Source organism: Neolamprologus multifasciatus, chromosome 7 (genome assembly GCF_963576455.1).
Source record: "Neolamprologus multifasciatus chromosome 7, fNeoMul1.2, whole genome shotgun sequence".
NCBI classification, from domain to species: domain Eukaryota; kingdom Metazoa; phylum Chordata; class Actinopteri; order Cichliformes; family Cichlidae; genus Neolamprologus; species Neolamprologus multifasciatus.
Window position 1 is genome coordinate 36,649,597 of NC_140445.1, and position 20,997 is coordinate 36,670,593.

At 39.9% G+C, this 20,997-nt stretch overlaps 1 protein-coding gene across 1 annotated transcript; it reads left to right on the forward strand.

The window, feature by feature from the left end:
- The first annotated feature begins 620 nt into the window (after positions 1-620).
- ccni (cyclin I) lies at positions 621-20,946 on the forward strand. Its single transcript, XM_085168488.1, has 10 exons — positions 621-853; positions 2,548-2,707; positions 10,421-10,555; positions 11,836-11,910; positions 11,997-12,137; positions 12,403-12,531; positions 13,029-13,130; positions 15,371-15,503; positions 15,737-15,972; positions 19,880-20,946. The coding sequence occupies exons 2-10, from the start codon at positions 2,594-2,596 to the stop codon at positions 20,075-20,077; spliced, it is 1,263 nt and encodes a 420-aa protein (XP_085024614.1). The 5' UTR covers positions 621-853; positions 2,548-2,593; the 3' UTR covers positions 20,078-20,946.
- Positions 20,947-20,997: the final 51 nt, after the last annotated feature.

Here is a 20,997-nt window from a genome sequence, read left to right on the forward strand (position 1 = left end):
CAGTTGCATTTAGCTCTCGAATCTTAGAAATCACTGTTCTGTAAGAAAGTGCATATTCGATATATATTTAAAAAAACAAGAAAACAACGTTTTTTGCAGGTGATATTGTTTGTCCCTTGACTATTTACTGAGGGGTTAACAGATAAACTGGACTCTTTAACTACTTTTGTTACAACACATACTAAAATCTTTTTGTTAAATTTAATTTTATTATTATTATTATTATTAATAGAAAAGAGTTATGTTTACTTTTGTTCCTTTAAAGCACTGTACACTAGAGTTAATCAATCATCTACTGCTAGTCTATTAATAGTGCAAAATGCTGCAGCCTGATTACTGACTGGGACAAAAAAGAGAGATGACATTTCTCCAGTATCAGCAGTCTTGCACTGGCTCCCTATTCAGTGTTTTTTGTGTTTTTAAACAGGGTTGCATCTACATATGTAGAAGCTATGCTGAATCCATCTCACAGGTTATCTTAGATGGCCTTGAGTACACTAGGTTCACTGTAAACTGTTAAACAAACTCCCCCTGAAGGTACATGTATCATTAGTATGACCGTGACCCTCTGCTGAAGGTTTGATTGTTTTGTATTCCCGTTCGGCGTGGAGGTGGGCGGAGACTTTGTGTTTTGCTCTTCCCCCCCCGAGTCCCCTCCTCGGAAGTAGACGTATCAGTCTATAGTCCGTTCTTTTATTTTTATATATTTTATATACAACAACCCCCGTTTATCCCGAATCACGATGGACGACTAAAGTGAAGTGCGGGTACCCGTTTTCACCCTTTTCTCTCGTCCTTGTACCGAGTGGACCGGATGAAACCCAACTGCGGTCTTCTCCGCTTCGCAGGGGAGGTAAGGCTCGAGGCTCCGGCTACTTACTGGGTCTGACTCGGCCATTTAAATGTCTCTGCTGTGTTGTTAACGCAGTCTGGAGACTCTTTTACGCACCGCAGCTGTTTTTGTTTCACAACAGTGGAGAGTAGTGAACAACATTTTCAACTATGTTTGTGTTTTTAAACAAGAGCGAATATATAAGTAATAGCATGTTACGTCAGCTAGCGAACAGCTAGCCACGTCAGATTAGCTCAGCTCCAGAAGATAGCCGGATCCTTGGTTATATCATAAGGAAATGGTCGGTAATACACCTGCTCCTGAAGCCTCGGTGCTTCCCGAAGTGAAAGGGACTTCCCGGTTGGATATTCACGGTAGTTTCCCGATAAAAGGAGAAATTGTTTGATTTCAGTTTGTCATAGATTAGACGGTGACTGATGTGATTACGGTTAGCTAGGTTCAAAGCTAACGTTTCAGATCGATAAGGTCACAAAGTTTAAGCATCTCCAGGAGCTTCAGTACCCCCAAAAAAACACCCACGGCCCTGAATTTGATCCACAGCCTTACAGGAAATGTAGGGTTAGAACGTTTATATTTTCGGAGGGTTAAACAGTACATTTAGATAAAAATTGTTCTCCATTTTTGAGAGATTAAAATGGTAAATTTACAGGAAAATGGTATGTTTTCTGAGGGTAAAAATGTTCATAGATTAAAGCAGTAAATTTGCAGGGAAAAACGGATATAAAATTAATAAAATGACAAAAAAAAATGATGTGTAGTTTGAAATTATATTAGTAATAGTACAGGTGGAAAACGGAATCTTTTTAGAGATTGAATGCTAAAGTTATAGATTTGTTTTTTAACCCAGAGATTAAAGTGAGCCATAATAAAGAGATTGTGTATATTTTCAGAGATTAAAATGGTACATTTACAGAAAACAATAATCTTGATAAATTGCAGGAAAAAATAAAATCTTTAGAAATTACAGTGGCAAAAGCACAGGGAAAGTAATACATTTTAGAGATTCCCGTGGTAAATTTACAGTATATTTTCTGAGATTAGTCAAATGACATGGGGGAAATGTCTAATTTCTTTAGAGATTAAAGTGATAAAATTACTCATACTAATTTCAAGCATTTGAAAAAATTTTTTTTTAAATTATATGGATGTAACCAACAATATTATTAAGTCGCCCATGGGCATGTGACATCAGCTGTTTTGAGGTCCATATTTGAAAAGCTCAAAATGACAAGAGCAATGGTGTAATTTGCAAATAATAATTATTTTTTGTTTTTAATTTATTGTTATGACCATTAATAATTAATAATCTCTTTCTGAATCCATTACAAATGATGTACACATATAAATGGGACATTTAGGACAGCTGCATGGAACAAGATACATTTAGTAAGAAATAGGTGATGTAAGACAGAAGTGGAATATAATCATCAGCTCCTCAGGGTTCAATTTATTCAATTTTGAAGAAGCCAGAAGCCTAGACGGCAGACTCATGACTGTGTTTGCCACCTTCAGTAAATGTTGTCACTTCTTTGTTGTTTTTAATCCCTCACTGAAAAATAAAGACGTATGCTTTGGAAAACCACATTTGTGGTCCTTAAAAATTATATCTTAAAGGTGGTTTTGTGAGTATAAAAGAACTGGTGCAGTCCCTCTTGGTGGCAATGTTCTGATATCCTGCCCCTCCAATTGTACAGGTAGCTGTATCCAGTGGGGAGGTAGGCTCAGCCCAGGGAGGACACAATGAAGTTCACCGAACCCTGGGGACGCCAGAGGCTGTCTTTTCTTTTGGAAAAGGCCGCCTCTAGGGAAGCCAAGATGTGGAAGGTCTACGTGCCAAAGAAGCCTTCATCACAGGTGAGATGCTTCCTCAAGTCACCCTTGTTTATTTAACTGATGTGTTTATTTAACTGATGTATTCACATAGCTAACTATTATGATTTGACATGGAAAAACCCGTACGGGAATTGCACTACAGCAAATTTATATTTAATAGCATGTTTTCCATTAGAGCTGGTGCTGTTGGTAGTTAAAGCAGAATAATGAGGGTTATTGTTGGCTCGTCTATCCGATGGTTTTTAGCTTGGGATTCATGAACTATTTTCAGTTTATACATCAGAAAATTCAATAAACTACATTTTTCTCACATAGTTATGAGAGGTATTTGTAGACAGTGAAGCTGAGATAATAAACATTGGAAATACTGGAAAAATTGGTTTTTCGCATCATTGCTTGGCTGGGATTCTCGGTTCTTGGCTTGCCTTTCCCAGCTTCTCCCATTCTGTGCAACAAATATATTGTTAGCACCATGCAGCAAGAGAAGACCGTGAGTGAGTGGGGCTCACAGATATAGAGAGTGGAAGAGTATCCACAAATCTGTGCATACTAAGGCAAACGTGTATAGCTACATCTCTGCTGTTTAAAAGGAAAAAATGTGTTTCTTCTTTAAAAGACAGATTACTTCTAAATAGTGTGAAGCGCAAGCTTTTGGTCCACTGGAATGTGTTTTTTTACATACGCTGACAACATTGTTTTAATCTTCAGTCAGTTTTAATGTGAACAACCACCACTGGAACGGAGATATATGGCAAAAATAATCAAAGTAAATATTCAACTGCCTCCAAGAACTGTGTTTGTAATCTGTTGCCTTTTTATCTCACTAACCCACCTGATTAGCACATTTTCCTTATTCTGGGACCTCCTCATTCACAAATGTAGTGTGAAATGACACAACTTTCCCACATGCAGTAAGTGAGGTGTGCAGATAGAGAGGGAGAAGCTTAAGGATGCAGGTAAATGACAAAGAGAAACTAGTATGTGTATCCGTAAATCCATCCATCCTAAAGGAAACAAAGAGGTGAATGTTTTACAGGCTGCCTAAATGGTTCTTTAGTGAGCTTTACTGCCACAAGGCATCAGCCCTCACTGGCCATATTATGTAATCTTTCACACAGGCTTGGGTTTCCATCTACACACTGAAATATAGAGCCAAGAATTTAAGACGAGGCTACTGAAAAGAGCTGGCACCTTTTCAATTAATAGAGGCGCAGGCCAAGGGGTCGGCACTGAAAGGTCTTTAAATATCAGCACTGAAATATTGGACAAATAATACCGGACAGGTTTAATGTGTTAGGCGACTCAAAGTTCACATTTTCAGAGACAACACAGGTCCAACAAAACTGACTCAATTTCTGTTGATTATGTAATGATTGTCATTCTTTTTATGGCTCTCGAATGGTGCCATATCAGCATGTTGATAATGGAGTTGCAGAGAGTAGTCTGCTCCCAGACATTATCATAGACAGACACTGTGTAATCACAAAGCAGCAGGGCAGAAGAAACATGGCGTTGAGTCACTGAACAGTCACTCGGCCCAGCTGGTCTCGCCCCGTTTACTGGGAACGTCTCGACATGTTGTTATTTGACGTCACAGAGGTGTCGTTTCATCACACCCTCAGGTGGTCTCGCCCAGTGTATGTGCATGTTTTCACATGATGTCACTTACCTAGGACACAGTTCTGTTTATCAGATGGTCAAAAATAAGAAAATGTTTAGAAAATGGAGATTTTTTTTTTTTAGTCAACAATAACCCTCCTACATGCCTTTATAACATGAGCTATAACTAGTTTAGTTCAATTTAGATATATTCTGTTTTTTTGTATTTCCTCTACTTTAAGCCCAATTTAAGCTTAGCATTAGTGTCAGGTTAGTCTTATTTAGCTAAATATTAGGCATATGTCTCTAGCAACTAGTTCAGGTATGTTCTTCAAAAACACGTTATCTAGTTAGTGAAATAGGATTGGTTATTCAAACAAGCAGCATGAACCTTGTGCTGGGTTGGCAGGTTCAGGTGACCTTTTTCCTCTGTCTCGGGTCATGACCTGGGTCAATAATCCCCGTGTGGTGCTGTGGTGGATTTTGATTCCTTACTAACATATTTTTCAGTTCAGTTCAGTCACGTGTCTCGGTTGTTGTGTTTTCCAGCTGGTGGAGGTTTTTGTTGTTGTTGAAGGTGGTGGTGTTCTCTCAGGTATTACCCTGTTTCGTAAATACAGAAGGTTTTGTCTTTTTTGTCTGCTGAGTGCTGATACCATTGTCCAAATACACCCAGAGAGCAATGCAGCGGTAGTCATGATAACACACATAACATCACCTGCATTAGGTGACTCAGGTGTTTTTATGGTCCCATGGTTACGTGCGCTGGAGCAGGCACACGTCATGGCCAGAAGTATTCCGATTAGAGGTGAAGTACCTATTTATTTATCTAGCATATTGAAAAACAGTAGTTTAGTTGATTTAACAGTCCATGTATACGAGAATACAAAGACTATGAGAGAAGCACAGAACACAATAAACATGAAACATACTTTTTATCGTTTAGTTTGTAGCAAAGAAAAGGATAAAATAGAACTTTTCTACTGAAAGTTTGCAGTTCAGATTCACCTACTGCTGCATCAACAATGAGTTCAAGGGAGCTAACAGGACCCATCAGAAGCTATCTGGAGATCGCAAGATGTTTTGGGAGCTAAATCCTGGGAGCTAGGGTTAGACAACAACTAACTGGGGCTATATTTAGAGAAACATCTGGCTGAGTCTTATTTTAAATGCGGAAGAAGGTCAAGAATTAGTGTGTCAACCACTGTCTCTGTGTGGAAAAGCTAGAAACATGTGTTGAAAGGTCATTTTATACTGCAGGGATTTTAGTTTGGAAGGGTAAAAGGGAGAAAGTCACCTCTAGAGCTACCCTTCCCAATTTGGATTGGGAGGGGTAGAGCTCCCCTGTCTGCATCAGGCATCCAGAAGGCAAAATAGATGCAGATAAAGAAGTGGAGCTCAAACAAACATTTATCATGTGAAAAGTGAAAGTTGAATAGAAAAAAATTCTGACTGAGAGCGGCCGTGACTTCCGGTTGACAAAAACCTTCATTTTGACATCTCTGTGTATTATGGAGGAATTGGTGGAGGGTAGAGACACCGTGTTTTTATTCTTTGGATACATTTTAAAAAAAACTGCACAGGTTTAATACAACAACTCCAAAACTTAGCGTCCTGTTTAAACTTTATAGGGTAAAAATGTCCTTCAACATACCCAAGAGTAACGACTACAGGTTAGGCTGGGTTTGTAACTTTTCATGAAGATTTCACATTCATTTAAATGAGGATTTTTGACACAGACTTTTAGACATTGAAAAAAATGGAATATATTTCATTTAATATACTATTTATACCCTTGAACAGGTATATTGGGAGCATCCACATAGGAGCTGCTTCAGTCATGACATTATCCACTTAGAAGACCACTGAGATTATTCTGACTAATACTTTAGTATTCAACCAGTAGCTTAAGTAAAATCAACCAGTATCTGAAGATTACGCCTGGCTAAAGACTGTTTAATCGCTGATCCTGCTATGTCAACATGTGCATTGTCACATGAGCTTCTATCAGGTGATGTCTAGTAAAGTTCAGGGCTGTAGAGCATATTTTGAAGCATCTCTGATCTGCAGAAAGTTCATCTGGAAACCAAAAGTAGACCTGGGTAGTTTTACTGGGTCAGAAACCTGCTTATGTTTGCATATAAAGTTTAACAACGAGGCGTTGCATATGTTACTGGAACACTGAAATTAACCTTACTTAAAATAGCAAAAAGTACTACAAACGAACCTGCCAAGCTCATTTGTAGTACTGAGCTGATAACACAGAGGCCAGTAAACTCCAGCAAATGATGTAACAGATAGTTATGATGTTTATCAGTGCCTTTAGCCCAGTTTGCAGGTGTGGAGCTCAGTGTTAGAGGTCAAGGAGGTAGTCGGTCTAATCAGGGTGTAAAAACAAGAGGAGTGCTCAAACACTACAGTCACAGCGAGCAAAAGTCACTAAGCAAAAAGTCAATGAAACATCTGGGACTAAATCTGGGACTCTCCACCATTTGACCCTAGAAGTGAAGAAGCTTCTTGGATGAGAAGTGAAATGTCTTCAAGCAACTTAAAGAAGTCCATACGCTTTTCTTTCCAAGCTCCTTAGACTACGATGACCTGGATGACTGAGAACCTTCACAGATGCCTTTTGGAGATCTTTAGTCATTTCGGATAAAAGTAAATCCAGACTTGGTGGTGAATTTCTGGGCTAACAGTCTTGTGTTGTGTAGCTTTTTGGCATTTGTAATTTTTTTGTAAAAAGCATTTTTAGATTGGAAAATTTGATGAGTTTCTTAACTTAACTGGCACACCCTGCAGGAAGTTACAGGAAGCCTTGACCATCCCTCTGATAATAATGATAAGGGATGGCTGGCCAAAGTTACCCTGAAGACACTGCAGAGACTATGTAGCCAGTAAATTGTTAGAGAGAGATGAAAGAAGTTAATTTAAGATTGTCTGGGTTACTTCCCTTAGCCTCTGACTGAGCTTGTCTTCTGTGTCCAGCCAGTACAAACAGGCTGGAAGTAGGCCAGTTGTTTTTCGTTTGGACAGTCAAGAGCTGAGAGGCCAGATGGTGTCACGTTGCAGATTAATTGGCCGTTGCATTCAGCTGTGCTTTGACCTTTGGCCTCTCCTGCAAGTCCAGTGTTGGAAACTGTAAGCTGTAAGCCACGACTTACAGAAGCTATGTGACGAATCAGAAATGTTTAAGTCTTAAGTTTTGTTATAGCATAGTGTGCTATAGCGTGTTATTTTAAACACGGAAACATCAAAATAAAAACTAAATATCTTAAATTGTGGTTCATTCTGAAAATTGACCATTTAATGGCCAGTCCAGTACATTCACCAGCAGGTTTAAAGTGGACCTATTGTGCTCTGTCCTTTATTTTCATATACATATAGATTATAGTTCCAGAAGTTAACATTAGCACATGTACAAGTGATCCCTGTGAGACAAAACCTCAGGCTTCAGTTTGCTGTGAACGCTTGGTTTGAGAAAGTTTTTTCTACTCTTGGCTTTCTGTGATATCATAGAGGCTCAGAAGCCCCTCCCACTTGCTGTTTTTGATGACGAGGGTAGCCAGTTAAAATGGTTCGTTTTAGATAGAAGATGAACTAAAGTACTCTAGCGGTAAGAGAGACAAAAGTTATTTTGAACTACTCTACTTTAGTAGAGTACAGGAATATATAAAATGTCCCCTTTAGGTTAGTGTCAGTTTTAGCACATAACTGACTATTACATGTAGTTACAGTGTCTGGTAATTTGGAGCTAATGGCAGCTTTGAAATGTAATTACCACCTTTGTCAAACCACTTTCACACACAAATGAACTTTTGGCTCATGTCTGATGCACAGATGCCTGACTGTAATGAGTCCTGCTGATGTTTGGGTGTTAACAGGGTCATTGTTTTTGTAGAAACATGCTGCTGTTGAGGTTTTTAGTGCCGTTTGATGGTTTAACACTGTAGCAATCTCAAAACCTCTTTGTGCGACAGGGGTAAAAAGCTCTGAACTATAAACTAAAATTATATTGTGCTTTGTAATCTGTGTTTTGTCACCAAAGAGGAAAGGTTAGATCAAATGTGTCCAATTCTCTTTTATGAACCAATGTAACTTTTAGTCCATCAGAGTGATTAAACTTTCAGGTGTCAAAATGCCTGTTTAGGGGTAAAGACTCTGTTTTTTTAGAGTTATTAAATGGTCAGAATTTGTGTTAGGGTTCGGCCCTGTAGAGTGATAGTTAAAAGGTTTGGTAATGCATATTAATAATTGTCCACACACAGAAAGCCAAGGGGACAAGCTGGTAACACTGAATATGAAACAACATTAAGGCAGCTGATGCTCAGCAACACATCCACCGAGTCTCAAGAGGATGAACAGTTGACGAGTGTAGCAAAGAATAGATGGATGGGTGGGAAAAAAAATCTCTACTTGTTAATGATAGTATAGGGCAGGGGTGGGCAACTCCAGGCCTCGAGGGCTGGTGTCCTGCAGGTTTTAGATCTCACCCTGGGCCAACACACCTAAATCAAATGATTAGTTCATTACCAGGCCTCTGGAGAACTACAAGACATGTTGAGGAGGTAATTTAGCCATTTAAATCAGCTGTGTTGGATCAAAGACACCTAAAACCTGCAGGACACCAGCTTTCGAGGCCTGGAGTTGCCCACCGCTGGTATAGGGTGACCAATCGTCCTCTTTTTTTTTTCCCTTTTTTTTTTTTTTTTGCACTTGATGACTTGTAAAAGCCTATGTGACATTTTTTATTTCACCATTCATTAACCACACAGAGAAGGCATCGTTTAAATATGTAAAAGTCTTTTTAAGCAAACACTATTATTAAAGTTCTTCATGACTGCGCCAAGTGTCCTCTTTTTTGGAAATCAAAATATGGTCACCGTATGATAGTAGGATTTGGCAAAAAAAAAATCCATCTTTTGAAACATTATTTCTGTTTTATCTTCATTTAAAGCAGTTTTTCACCTGGTTTTATATGTCAGACCTGCAGTTGTCACATTTTCTACTCGTTTATAATAAGGATGCGCTTTGTTTTTCCCAAAAGTCGGTACATTTCTTTGTTACAGCAACAAAAACTTTAATAGCTTAAATAAAGTTGAGGAGCTCGATAAAATGAAATATGACAACACGGAATTGTAGGAAAGACTACATTAAACCACTGTAGCCAAATATAATACAATAAAGAGGCTGAAAAAGCAGCAAATTAGTCCAGTAAATTCATTGTACTGCAGAATAATAAAACAATGAGATGGCTTGTTAAAAAAAAGCACAGCAAAGGTCGAATAAGTTTAAAGTGGCTCAGTAGACATATATATTTTACAGTTTATTATTGTGCACATGGGTTTTGCAGTGTGTCGTCATGCTTTAACAGATTTTGTTGCAGGGTTATTTGCATTCTGCAGTAATTATATCATAAATGCAGTTAAATGGTTGAATGTTGAACCATTCAACCAACCAACAAATTAAAAATCCAGTGGAGTTTCCAAACAGAAAGCCTGTGCATGGCATATAAACCCATTTTATCTTAGTGTTACAAACTTGTGAGAAGGGTGCTTCAGCTGGTGAATTCTTTCAGTTCTCAGATGCTTTACAGAAGGAATTTTTGGAATGTTTTTGAGGCAGATCTGCTGGCAAGTCTAATCCGCCTGCCAAGCTGATTTAAGATCCTGTTTGGCCCTTCAGTGGAAGTGTGTCAGTCGCAGAAATCTCCTCAAGATTGTCCTGAAATACCTGAAATCAGATTCCAGTTTGCTGTCTAACCCCATTTTGCCCTGTCGAGGAAGTCTTTGAGAAAATAAGGCTCTGCAAGATTTCCAGTTTCTTTGTTTGTTTGTTTTTTCCAACTTTGTTCCACAAATAGTTCAGTGTTGGGTATAACGCTGGGCTTAAACCTCAGTGTTTCTGCAGGACTGCGTTGTAGAAATGGTAATGGCAGATGACTACTAATAGTTATTATTAAATACAACACATTTAAGTAGCTTTCAAAACATAAAATAAACAAGTTTTTAAAAAATTATAAATAATATGAAAATATATAAATAAAAATTGCACAGTGGCATACTTTGTTGTAGGGAATAATGAATGACATCGAACCCTTGAGTCAGTCTTAATGTTTTGTTTTTTTGTTGTCTGCAGGATACAGACATCTCTCCGGCCCAGCGGGACGAGGCGGTGCGCTGGCTGACGGAGGTCCATGGCAGGCTGCAGCTGTACCCAGAGACGCTGGTGTTAGCTGTCAGCATCCTGGATCGCTTTCTCGCTCCCATCAAGGTACGTAGAGAGCAACAGGTGTGCTGTAAATCCTGCTGTTAGCATGTGAGGGTTTGCAGAGAGCAGCCTAAACCTCCAATCAGAAAATCTGAGTGTAGGGAATCTTTTAAAAAGTAAATGTAATAGAACTCATAATAAACAGACAGTAAGTGAATGAAAAATGTGTGTTTAAGGGAGGGTTTAAGATTTCGGAGCCATTCACTTCACTTACATCGTTTACTTCACTTCGTGCCATCACCATGACAACTTATGCTACAAAGCAGGCTGTTTGCCTAACTAACTAATCATTCCTGCAAGAACACTTGATGTTTTTTAGAGCCTGTCTAAGACTGGGCTTGTCAAAGGTTTGATGGCTAGCTGCCAGTTTAGGGAGCTCGCAGACAGTTGACGACTACAAAAGGAAAAAATTTAACCATCAAACAAAATCATTTCCAAACCATTGATTTAGCATTAATTTGCCTTCAGAGTAAAAGTTATGTCTTGCTGTTTCCAGAACTCTGCAAGCACAGTAGTCTGCAAATGACCAAAGCAATTGCCATTGTGTTTTTGGTGCACCTAACAACAGCCTCCAGCAACCACTCATCAGGCAATTGGGGAATACACATTTCTGGGAAACAAACTAAAAGTGTAAAGTCATTTTAAGGCTCGCGTTGATGGTGTTTTCCTGTAAGCATATATCAAATGACAGACATTTCTTTTTCTTCATTGTTGTTTAGTTTCATTTGTTCTAAAGAAATCTTCACTACAATCAAACGTTTGTCAGTCTTAGACCTTTATCAGGATACTGAAACTCAGATATGAGATACAGCAGATAAACATCGGACTCTGCCACCAATGAAGGTCATCTTATTAACAACAGAGTGAATGTGTAGGCCTTGATGTTCAGACTGCCACTATTATAAAACGCATAACATTCATTAAAGTCCTTTTTATTCCTCAGCGAATATCCTATGATCCTAGTGTTACGCAGTTTTCTCTCTGAACTTGAAATCATTAGACTAGATTAAATGTATCATGTTAGATACAATCTATATACCTAATTTGCATTAAGGTGCAATCTTTTTATTGTAAACACAGCATTTATTTGGCTGTTTGTCAGCCAAATAAAGCGGCCCTTAAGTCTCTCGGCTGGTTTGGGAACACTCTGATATTCTCCTGGAAGAACCAGAATAGTAGCTAAAAGTGAACCCAGAGAGTAGATGGTGAAAAGTTTTTCAGATTGATTAAACATATAATCCTTAAATTATACGTAACTGATTAATCATGTTAACTGTTGTCAGGCCCGTCCAAAGTACCTGCGCTGCATTGCCATCGCCTGCTTCTTCCTGGCTGCCAAGACCTGTGAGGAGGATGAGGTGAATATAGACACGCACACACACACACTAGATTGTAGGCAGTGCATCAGGACAGTTAGAGCTGACTCCGTGTGTGTGTTTGCCAGTGTGTGCCATCACTGAGGGAGCTCGCCGCCTCCAGCGGGTGCGGCTGTTCTCCCTCAGAGATCCTGAGGATGGAGAGGATCATCTTGGACAAACTGAACTGGGACCTGCACACCGCCACAGCGCTGGACTTCCTGCACATTGTACGTCTAATCACACACAAGCACAAATGCTTACACATTATTACTTTTTAAAGTGATTAAAGTCAGCTAGTGACACCTGGGGGCAAAAAGAAATTCCTGCAGTTTTCTTTCTGTTTTTATTTTAATGCACTTAAATCCAGTTTTTAGAAGTGCTTTTTTTTTGCTTTTTTGTGCTGTTGTTGCTTCTAATTCAAACCAGTCTGCAGTTAATTTCACAGATTCTCTTTTCTTCATTCAATAAATTTTTCCTCTCCTTCCTCTCCAGTTCCACGCGATGGTGCTGTCGTGTCGCTCCAGGTTCTTGGATTCCATGTTGGGACTTAACCGCTCTCAGCACCTCGCCCTGCTCACTCAGCGACTCTACCACTGTCTGGCTGACCACACACTCATGCAGGTACGCACACACTCAGTATTTCTTACTTTACAGATTGAAGATATTATGCCTTCAGCACGGAGCCTTTCATACCACTTTTCATTTAAATATTAAGATAACACAATAAATAATAAAATTATGATATTTATGTATATATGCGGTGTTATGACCTCAATGTCAGGGCCTGTCTTGGCTAAGAGTGAGTCTTTGAAGGGTTAATAATCAATAAAAATAACCGCTTATAGTCACCCCACAGTGGAAAGCCCCTACTACTATTTTGCTAACAAGCTAGCGCTGGCAGTTTATGTCACAGGTTTTCCCTGCTGGCTTGCTCACTGGCCAGGTTGCTGGTGTGCTGTTACAAGCTGTGACTCCAGACCAATTTAATGGCACCAAACCTTTAACAAACCTTTAACATTTCCACTTTCACTCGCTTCTCTTTTTATTTAATGTGTCATTTTGTAAGCTTAACTTGAGCTTGGTTTTTGAGCACGTTTGTCCCTCATGTGTTTCCATAGCTCAGAGGATCCATGCTGGCTTTGGCCGTCTTCACCCTGGAGCTGGAGAACTGTTGTCCTGACTGGCTGGCTCTCACTATCGAGCTCCTGAGGAAGGCGCAGGTATCAGTCTGTCAGTCTTTGGAGCTCTGTCATAGTTCGGTTTATCTCTGAAGACTTCAGGCGTTCATGTGACCTCTTTAGAACAACTTCTTTGTGGGATTGGGATTTGACTGTAGCTTTCTAATGTCATTATAAGTCTACACTGATGGGCAGCCATGTTTAACATACAAGATGTGTCAGAGAGCAGCGAGGGGAAGTAAAAGCTGTTAGGCTTGTTCCTCTATTTGCTGTTCAGTAGTTAAAAAAAAAAAAAGAAAAAAGAAAAACAAGCACACACACATTGTGCAATATTTCTCTGGTGTGGCATGATAAAAAAACCTGGAATCTGATTGGTTTTTGTCATCCTGAGTAAAAACGACCAATAACTATAGGCAAAGAAAGACATTTGAGGCTTTAGCCAAGCACCAGCTGCAGATGTAAAACCATTTACCTCATTTAAGAAAGTAGAACTTTAAACTGCTGAACAAAAAGGAAACTGTGGTCCTCAAGTTCATTGAGTTCCTTTCCAAGTTCCTGTTAGCATTAAAAAAAACAAACCACAAAAAAACAACAAATTATGTTGTTGGTTTTTTTTTTTTCTGTTTTTGCTTGTTTGTTTTGTTTTTTTCTTAAATTAGTTTTGTTATTTTTCCATGGCTCACTCTGGATGACAGGAAGACAAACAGGCTGAAACACAGAGGAAAAAAGAGCAAACAAATACCTGCAGAGGGCGCTACACCTGCAGCATGACTGCAGCAGAAAGGGAAGAAGTACTGTGAGGAAAAACGAGAGGAACTAATGCAACAGTTTCTATACTGAGCATCATGACTTTCAGGAGGAGAGCTTTGTTGTCAGACAAAGGGCACCAGCGGTCACCTCACTCATATTAAACACAGATTTGTGGAGGGCCTTCTCTTTGTTTTTGCCTCATTCTTTACTTTGTGGCTCATCAGAGTAGAACTGTAGGAAAAGGGAAATTTATAGTTTTCAGGGTTTTTATTGTTATTGTTTTTATCGTTAACTCAGTTTTCCTGGGTCTTTTCCCGTGTGTTATGAATAAATCTTCTTTTTTTTTTGGTAGCGGTACTGGTTTTATTTTGTTGTATTTATCTGCGACACCTTAAAGGCGGGTCCATGAAAATATTGTTGGACATAAACCGGCCCGTGGCACAAAAAAGGTTGAGGATGGATGGAGAGGATCTCCATCGAATGACTTGTGTTTTACAGTAATTTGTCAAAAATACCAAAAAAATGTGACTAGGTGTAAGAAAGAAAAACAGCTCTGTCCCTTAAATACTGAAAGGATATTTTACTGTATATATTAAATGCACTGTTCTGAAACCAGGAACTTTAAAGGTGGAATATTTTTATGTGTTTTCTATATTGGCGTGTAACATGCTTATTGAAGTAGGATGAAGGGATTTTAACTGGAATACGTAAATAAATTTTCCTTCTTCTTACTTTTGATGAGAAAAGTGGCAGAGCGTAAGTGGTGTCCACACAGGAAGTCATCCTCAGTGGCGTCAAAGCACCGTCATTTGAAAAGAGTCCTGGTGGTGTGCAGTTTTCTGAATGTCCAGGCGAACAATTGAAGTGACTACCAATGAGAGCGCTGGATTTTGCTTTTTGATATGTGGCAGTAAATATATTAGAGGGTTACCCAGGCAACAGGAGCCTGGTATGTCTGCTGTCAACTGACCATCAGCGACAAAGCACAGGTCACATGATAGCCATTCAGAAGCGGTGAACAAAGCAGCTGCGTCCTCATAATCTGTGTGTACATGAAGATAAATTATCACTTTTTGTTTTTTCATAACAAGACACTTTTAGTTTCGTTTCATGTCTGTAGTATTTTGTCCACATAAAGCAGCGATGCGTCACCTTGGCCACAAAGAAATAGGCACCACTGCAGTTTAAGCCAAAGCATAAAGTCATTTTTGACCAAACCTAAATGGGGAACATGTTTTTACTCGGTAACAGATTAAAGATGACGACACGTATGTCTCGGAACAATGGCAGCCTGTCCACATATGGACTTTTTCACCTTTTAAAATGAGAAAATGTTGATTTTGTGTAGTAGGAGGATGAAAAATTGTGAACACAAACATGAACGATTCCACTAGAAGTTAAGACTATTTTACAAGCTGCAGTGATCAAACTGAATTTTACTAGTTAAAGGCGAGCACACATGCTTCTGTCCATCACATCAGCTCAGGGCTGCAGAGCTTGTGTAAAGATAAGTCTCTCTCTCTGTTCCTTAGATCGACAGCTCTGAGCTGATTCGCAGCCGTGAGCTGGTGGCTCGTAGTCTTTCCACACTGAGAGCTCCCCTGCCTCCGAACACCGTGTACATCTACCAGCCCCCGCAGCCTACACCACCCTTCTGCACACTGGGTATGTTTGACTTCTACATCAGAGCTGCTTATCAGATTTTGCTGGAGGACAGTGTCTGAAATCTTTCTTGAAGCACATTATGCTACTGAGCCAGTCACCAACTCGGACCTGTGAAAGTGTTTTGCCACTGAGAAAAAAAAAAGTAGTTTTCTTAGTAAGCCACATTTTATATTCATAAAGCAAGTGTTAGCATCAGAGGGCGTGAGCTGTATTTGTGACGTCCTCCTTTGTAGGGACCATCACCTCCACCACCGAGTCTTCCAGGGACCATGTCACCTCTGCCCACCCACAGTCTACTGCTGGTGGTGGGGAAGAGGAGGAGAGCCAGCAGCCCTTGAGTGTCATCTCCCCCTCCTCCTCCTCTGCAGACAGCTGCATCCCAGCCCTGCTTTCTCCCCCCAAACACCTCCGCCATCTTAATCACCTGCAGAAGGTCACACTGCGCTGCAAGGCCTCGACCAAACGCAAGGTGACTCTATTTTCTTCTCACATTTGATATTAGGCTGGACCTGTTGTTATTTCCTGCAGAGTTGCAGTCTTACACGCCTCTCTGCAGCTTCTCTCCTCCTGCTACCCCCCCAAAAACCCATCTCCATAGAGACTGTGTCTGCTTCCAAAAAGACAAAAAACAAACTAAAAACCAGCAACAAACAACTTAAACAATCACAAAGAAAGAACAATACAGTATCCACATCTGAACCAAAGAGTAAAACAGTGAAATGTGGATTATTAAATATTAGGTCTCTCTCCTCCAAGTCTCTGTTAGTACATGACTTAATAATTGATCAACAAATTGATTTACTCTGCCTTACAGAAACCTGGTTGCAGCAGGATGATTATGTTAGTTTAAATGAATCAACACCCCCGAGTCATTCTAACTACCAGAAATCTCGAAGCACAGGTCGAGGGGGCGGTGTGGCAGCAATTTTTCACACCAGTCTATTAATTAATGAAAGACCAAGACAGACTTTTAATTCATTTGAAAGCCTGATGCTTAACATTGTCCACCCCAGCTGTGAAACTCAGAAACCAGTCTTACTTGTTATCATCTATCGTCCACCTGGGCCTTACACAGAGTTTCTGTCTGATTTCTCAGACTTTATATCTAATTTAGTTCTGAGCTCAGATAAAATAATTATTGTGGGTGATTTTAACATCCATGTAGATGCTAAAAATGACAGCCTCAACATGGCATTTAATCTGTTGTTAGACTCAATTGGTTTCTCTCAAAATGTAAAAGAACCCACCCACCACTTTAATCACACTCTAGATCTTGTTTTAACATATGGCATAGAAACTGAACATTTAACAGTGTTTCCTGAAAACCCTCTCCTGTCTGATCATTTCTTGATAACATTTACATTTACAATAATTGATTACGCAGCAGTGGAGAGTGGACTTTATCAAAGTAGATGTCTTTCTGAAAGCGCTGTAACTAAGTTTAAGAATATAATCCAGCCACTGTTATCATCGTCAATGCCCTGTACCAACACAGAGCAGAGCAGCTATCTGAACGCTACCCCAACAGAGGTCGATTATCTTGTTAATAATTTCACCTCCTCACTACGTACGACTCTGGATACTGTAGCTCCAGTGAAAACTAAGGTCTCTAATCAGAAGTACCTGACCCCGTGGTATAATTCTCAAACACGTACCCTAAAGCAGATGACTCGTAATCTGGAGAGGAAATGGCGTGTCACAAATTTAGAGGATCATCATTTAGCCTGGAGAAATAGTTTGTTGCTTTATAAGAAAGCCCTCCGCAAAGCCAGAACAGCTTACTACTCATCACTGATTGAAGAAAATAAGAACAACCCCAGGTTTCTCTTCAGCACTGTAGCCAGGCTGACAAAAAGTCAGAGCTCTGTTGAGCCAACCATCCCTTTAACGTTAACTAGTGATGACTTCATGAACTTCTTCACAAATAAAATTTTTATCATTAGAGAAAAAATTACCAATAATCATCCCACAGATGTAATATTATCTACAGCTACTCTTAGTTCCATTGATGTTAAGTTAGACTCTTTTTTTCCAATCGATCTTTCTGAGTTAACTTCAATAATTACTTCCTCCAAACCATCAATGTGTCTTTTAGACCCCATTCCTACAAAACTGCTCAAAGAAGTCCTGCCATTGATTAATTCTTCGATCTTATATATGATCAAACTATCTCTAATAATCGGCTATGTACCACAGGCCTTCAAGGTGGCTGCAGTTAAACCTTTACTCAAAAAGCCATCTCTAGACCCAGCAGTCTTAGCTAATTATAGGCCAATCTCCAACCTTCCTTTCATATCAAAAATCCTTGAAAGAGTAGTTGTCAAACAGCTAACAGATCATCTGCAGAGGAATGGTTTATTTGAAGAGTTTCAGTCAGGTTTCAGAGTTCATCACAGCACAGAAACAGCTTTATTGAAGGTTACAAATGATCTTCTTATGGCCTCTGACAGTGGACTCATCTCTGTGCTTGTCCTTCTTGACCTTAGTGCAGCATTCGATACTGTTGACCATAATATTCTATTAGAGCGATTAGAACATGCTGTAGGTATTACAGGTATTGCACTGCAGTGGTTTGTATCATATCTATCTAATAGACTCCAATTTGTGCATGTAAATGGAGAGTCCTCTTCACACACTGAGGTTAATTATGGAGTTCCACAGGGTTCGGTGCTAGGACCAATTCTGTTTACATTATACATGCTTCCCCTAGGCAGCATCATTAGAAGACATAGCATACATTTTCACTGCTATGCAGATGACACCCAGCTCTATCTGTCCATGAAGCCAGATAACACACACCAATTAGTTAAACTGCAGGAATGTCTTAAAGACATAAAGACTTGGATGGCCACTAACTTTCTGCTTCTTAACTCAGATAAAACTGAGGTCATTGTACTCGGCGCTGAAAAGCTTAGAAATATGGTATCTAACCAGATTCTTACTCTGGATGGCATTACCTTGGCCTCCAGTAACACTGTGAGGAACCTTGGAGTCATTTTTGACCAGGATATGTCCTTCAACGCACATATTAAACAAATATGTAAGACTGCGTTCTTCCATTTGCGCAACATCTCTAAAATTAGAAATATCCTGTCTCAGAGTGACGCTGAAAAACTAGTTCATGCATTTATTACTTCCAGGCTGGACTACTGCAATTCATTATTATCAGGATGTCCAAAAAACTCACTGAAAAGCCTTCAGTTAATCCAAAATGCTGCAGCAAGAGTACTGACAGGGACTAGAAAGAGAGAGCATATTTCTCCTGTTTTGGCTTCCCTTCATTGGCTTCCTGTTAAATCCAGAATTGAATTCAAAATCCTGCTCCTCACATACAAGGTCTTAAATAATCAGGCCCCATCTTATCTTAATGACCTTGTAGTACCATATCACCCTATTAGAGCACTTCGCTCTCGCTCTGCAGGCCTACTTGTTGTTCCTAGAGTATTTAAAAGTAGAATGGGAGGGAGAGCCTTCAGTTTTCAGGCCCCTCTTCTGTGGAACCAGCTTCCAGTTTGGATTCAGGAGACAGACACTATCTCTACTTTTAAGATTAGGCTTAAAACCTTCCTTTTTGCTAAAGCATATAGTTAGGGCTGGACCAGGTGACCCTGAATCCTCCCTTAGTTATGCTGCAATAGATGTAGGCTGCCGGGGGATTCCCATGATGCATTGAGTTTTTCCTTTCCAGTCACCTTTCTCACTCACTATGTATTAACAGACCTCTCTGTATTGAATCGTATCTGTTATTAATCTCTGTCTCTCTTCCACAGCATGTCTTTATCCTGTCTTCCTTCTCTCACCCCAACCGGTCGCAGCAGATGGCCGCCCCTCCCTGAGCCTGGTTCTGCCGGAGGTTTCTTCCTGTTAAAAGGGAGTTTTTCCTTCCCACTGTCGCCAAAGTGCTTGCTCATAGGGGGTCATATGATTGTTGGGCTTTTCTCTGTATCTATGAAGCGCCTTGAGGCGACATTTGTTGTGATTTGGCGCTATATAAATAAAATTGAATCGAATTGAATTGAATTTCCTCTGTTTCCTGTCATATATGCACTGTTACACTTTTTTCTCCTCTTGACGATGTCAGACAGAAGGGAAGCCTCAAGAAGTCTCACTCTGGCTTCCACATCACCCACCTGATGTTCAAATATTCTAATTGCTAGGGTGAATTACTCAGACAAGTTAGTTCGAAGGGGATGAAATGGAGTTAAATGAGGCTGCTTCAAACAGAGGCTGAACTGAGCGGCTCAGCTGGGAACAAAAGAGGCTTATTCTGAACTCTGAATCATGCAAAGCTACCCTAGAATAAAAATATGGAGCTGAAAATAAGCAGAATATGGGAATCAGTAGCTGTAGCAATAAATATCTCTCTCCCTGTCCAGGTGGAGGAGATGGAGGTGGATGACTTTTACGATGGCATTAAACGTCTCTACAACGAAGACGTCACCACCACCAATACCACCGCCGTCCAGGAAGGGGCAAAAACGCCAATAGCCGGAGGAGGAGGAGGAGTTTTGCCAGCTCGACTGGAAGGCAGCTCCTCCCCCTGCCCACCTCTGCAGCCAGCCAGCGCCTCCTAGAGACCAAACAGGAAGCTGTCTGCCAAAATCACCTTGACGCCAACATCATCTTCCTGTTTTCAGGAAACTGTCGTGGAAAAATAAATCTTTCCGACTAAAAAATGTAAGCCTGAGAGATTCCGAGTAAAAAGCAGCAGCTCCGAAGGGAAAGTTGCCCGTCAGAGTTGCCGCTAAAAAGAAGATGATGTTAGTGGTTAAGACTGTTTTGGTTGCGGTGAAATGACCCCCGTCCCACTCTCCCTCCCCCTCCCAACTCGGTGTGATGCCGAGCTGTTCGGGTGGCCTGCAGTCAGCTCCCATCACCCCCTGCAGCGGGGACAACAGAGCCCCAAAAAAATATTTAAACGTTCAAAAACTAAAAAACCTGCCGCTGCTACTCTGTTCTTATTAATTCTATTTGTTGAACACAAACATGAGAATCTAAAAAATTATAAGTAGAGAATACTGAAAAAAAAAAACCTAGACTTGACTTCCTGCGTCTGTTTGTCACCTTATATTTGTCTTTATTTTCATATATTTATACTTTTATCCCGTCCCTCCTCACTCTGCCTATTTATAACATATTCATAGAGAGTCTGAATCAACCGTATGAAGGTTTGTGTAGATTATCTGTAGTTTTCACCCTGTTGGCGGGGAATTTTTTTTTTTTTCCGGTAAAATCTGATTGTTAAAAAGATGCTAATATAAACATTTATTTTCCTTTCAAGCTTGTTGTGACACTCAACTGAATGAACGCGTGTTTCGGCCACCAAACGTTCGTTTACTGTTTGTTTTGGGGCCCAAAAAGCAGCTATTTGTGGATTGTGTGTTCTGAAAAAGTATGAAAACAATCTGGCTGTGATGCATGAGTTAAAAAAAAAAGAAAACAACTCTGACTTAACTTATCCTGGCTAACATGATGTTATCCAGCTACATTTATC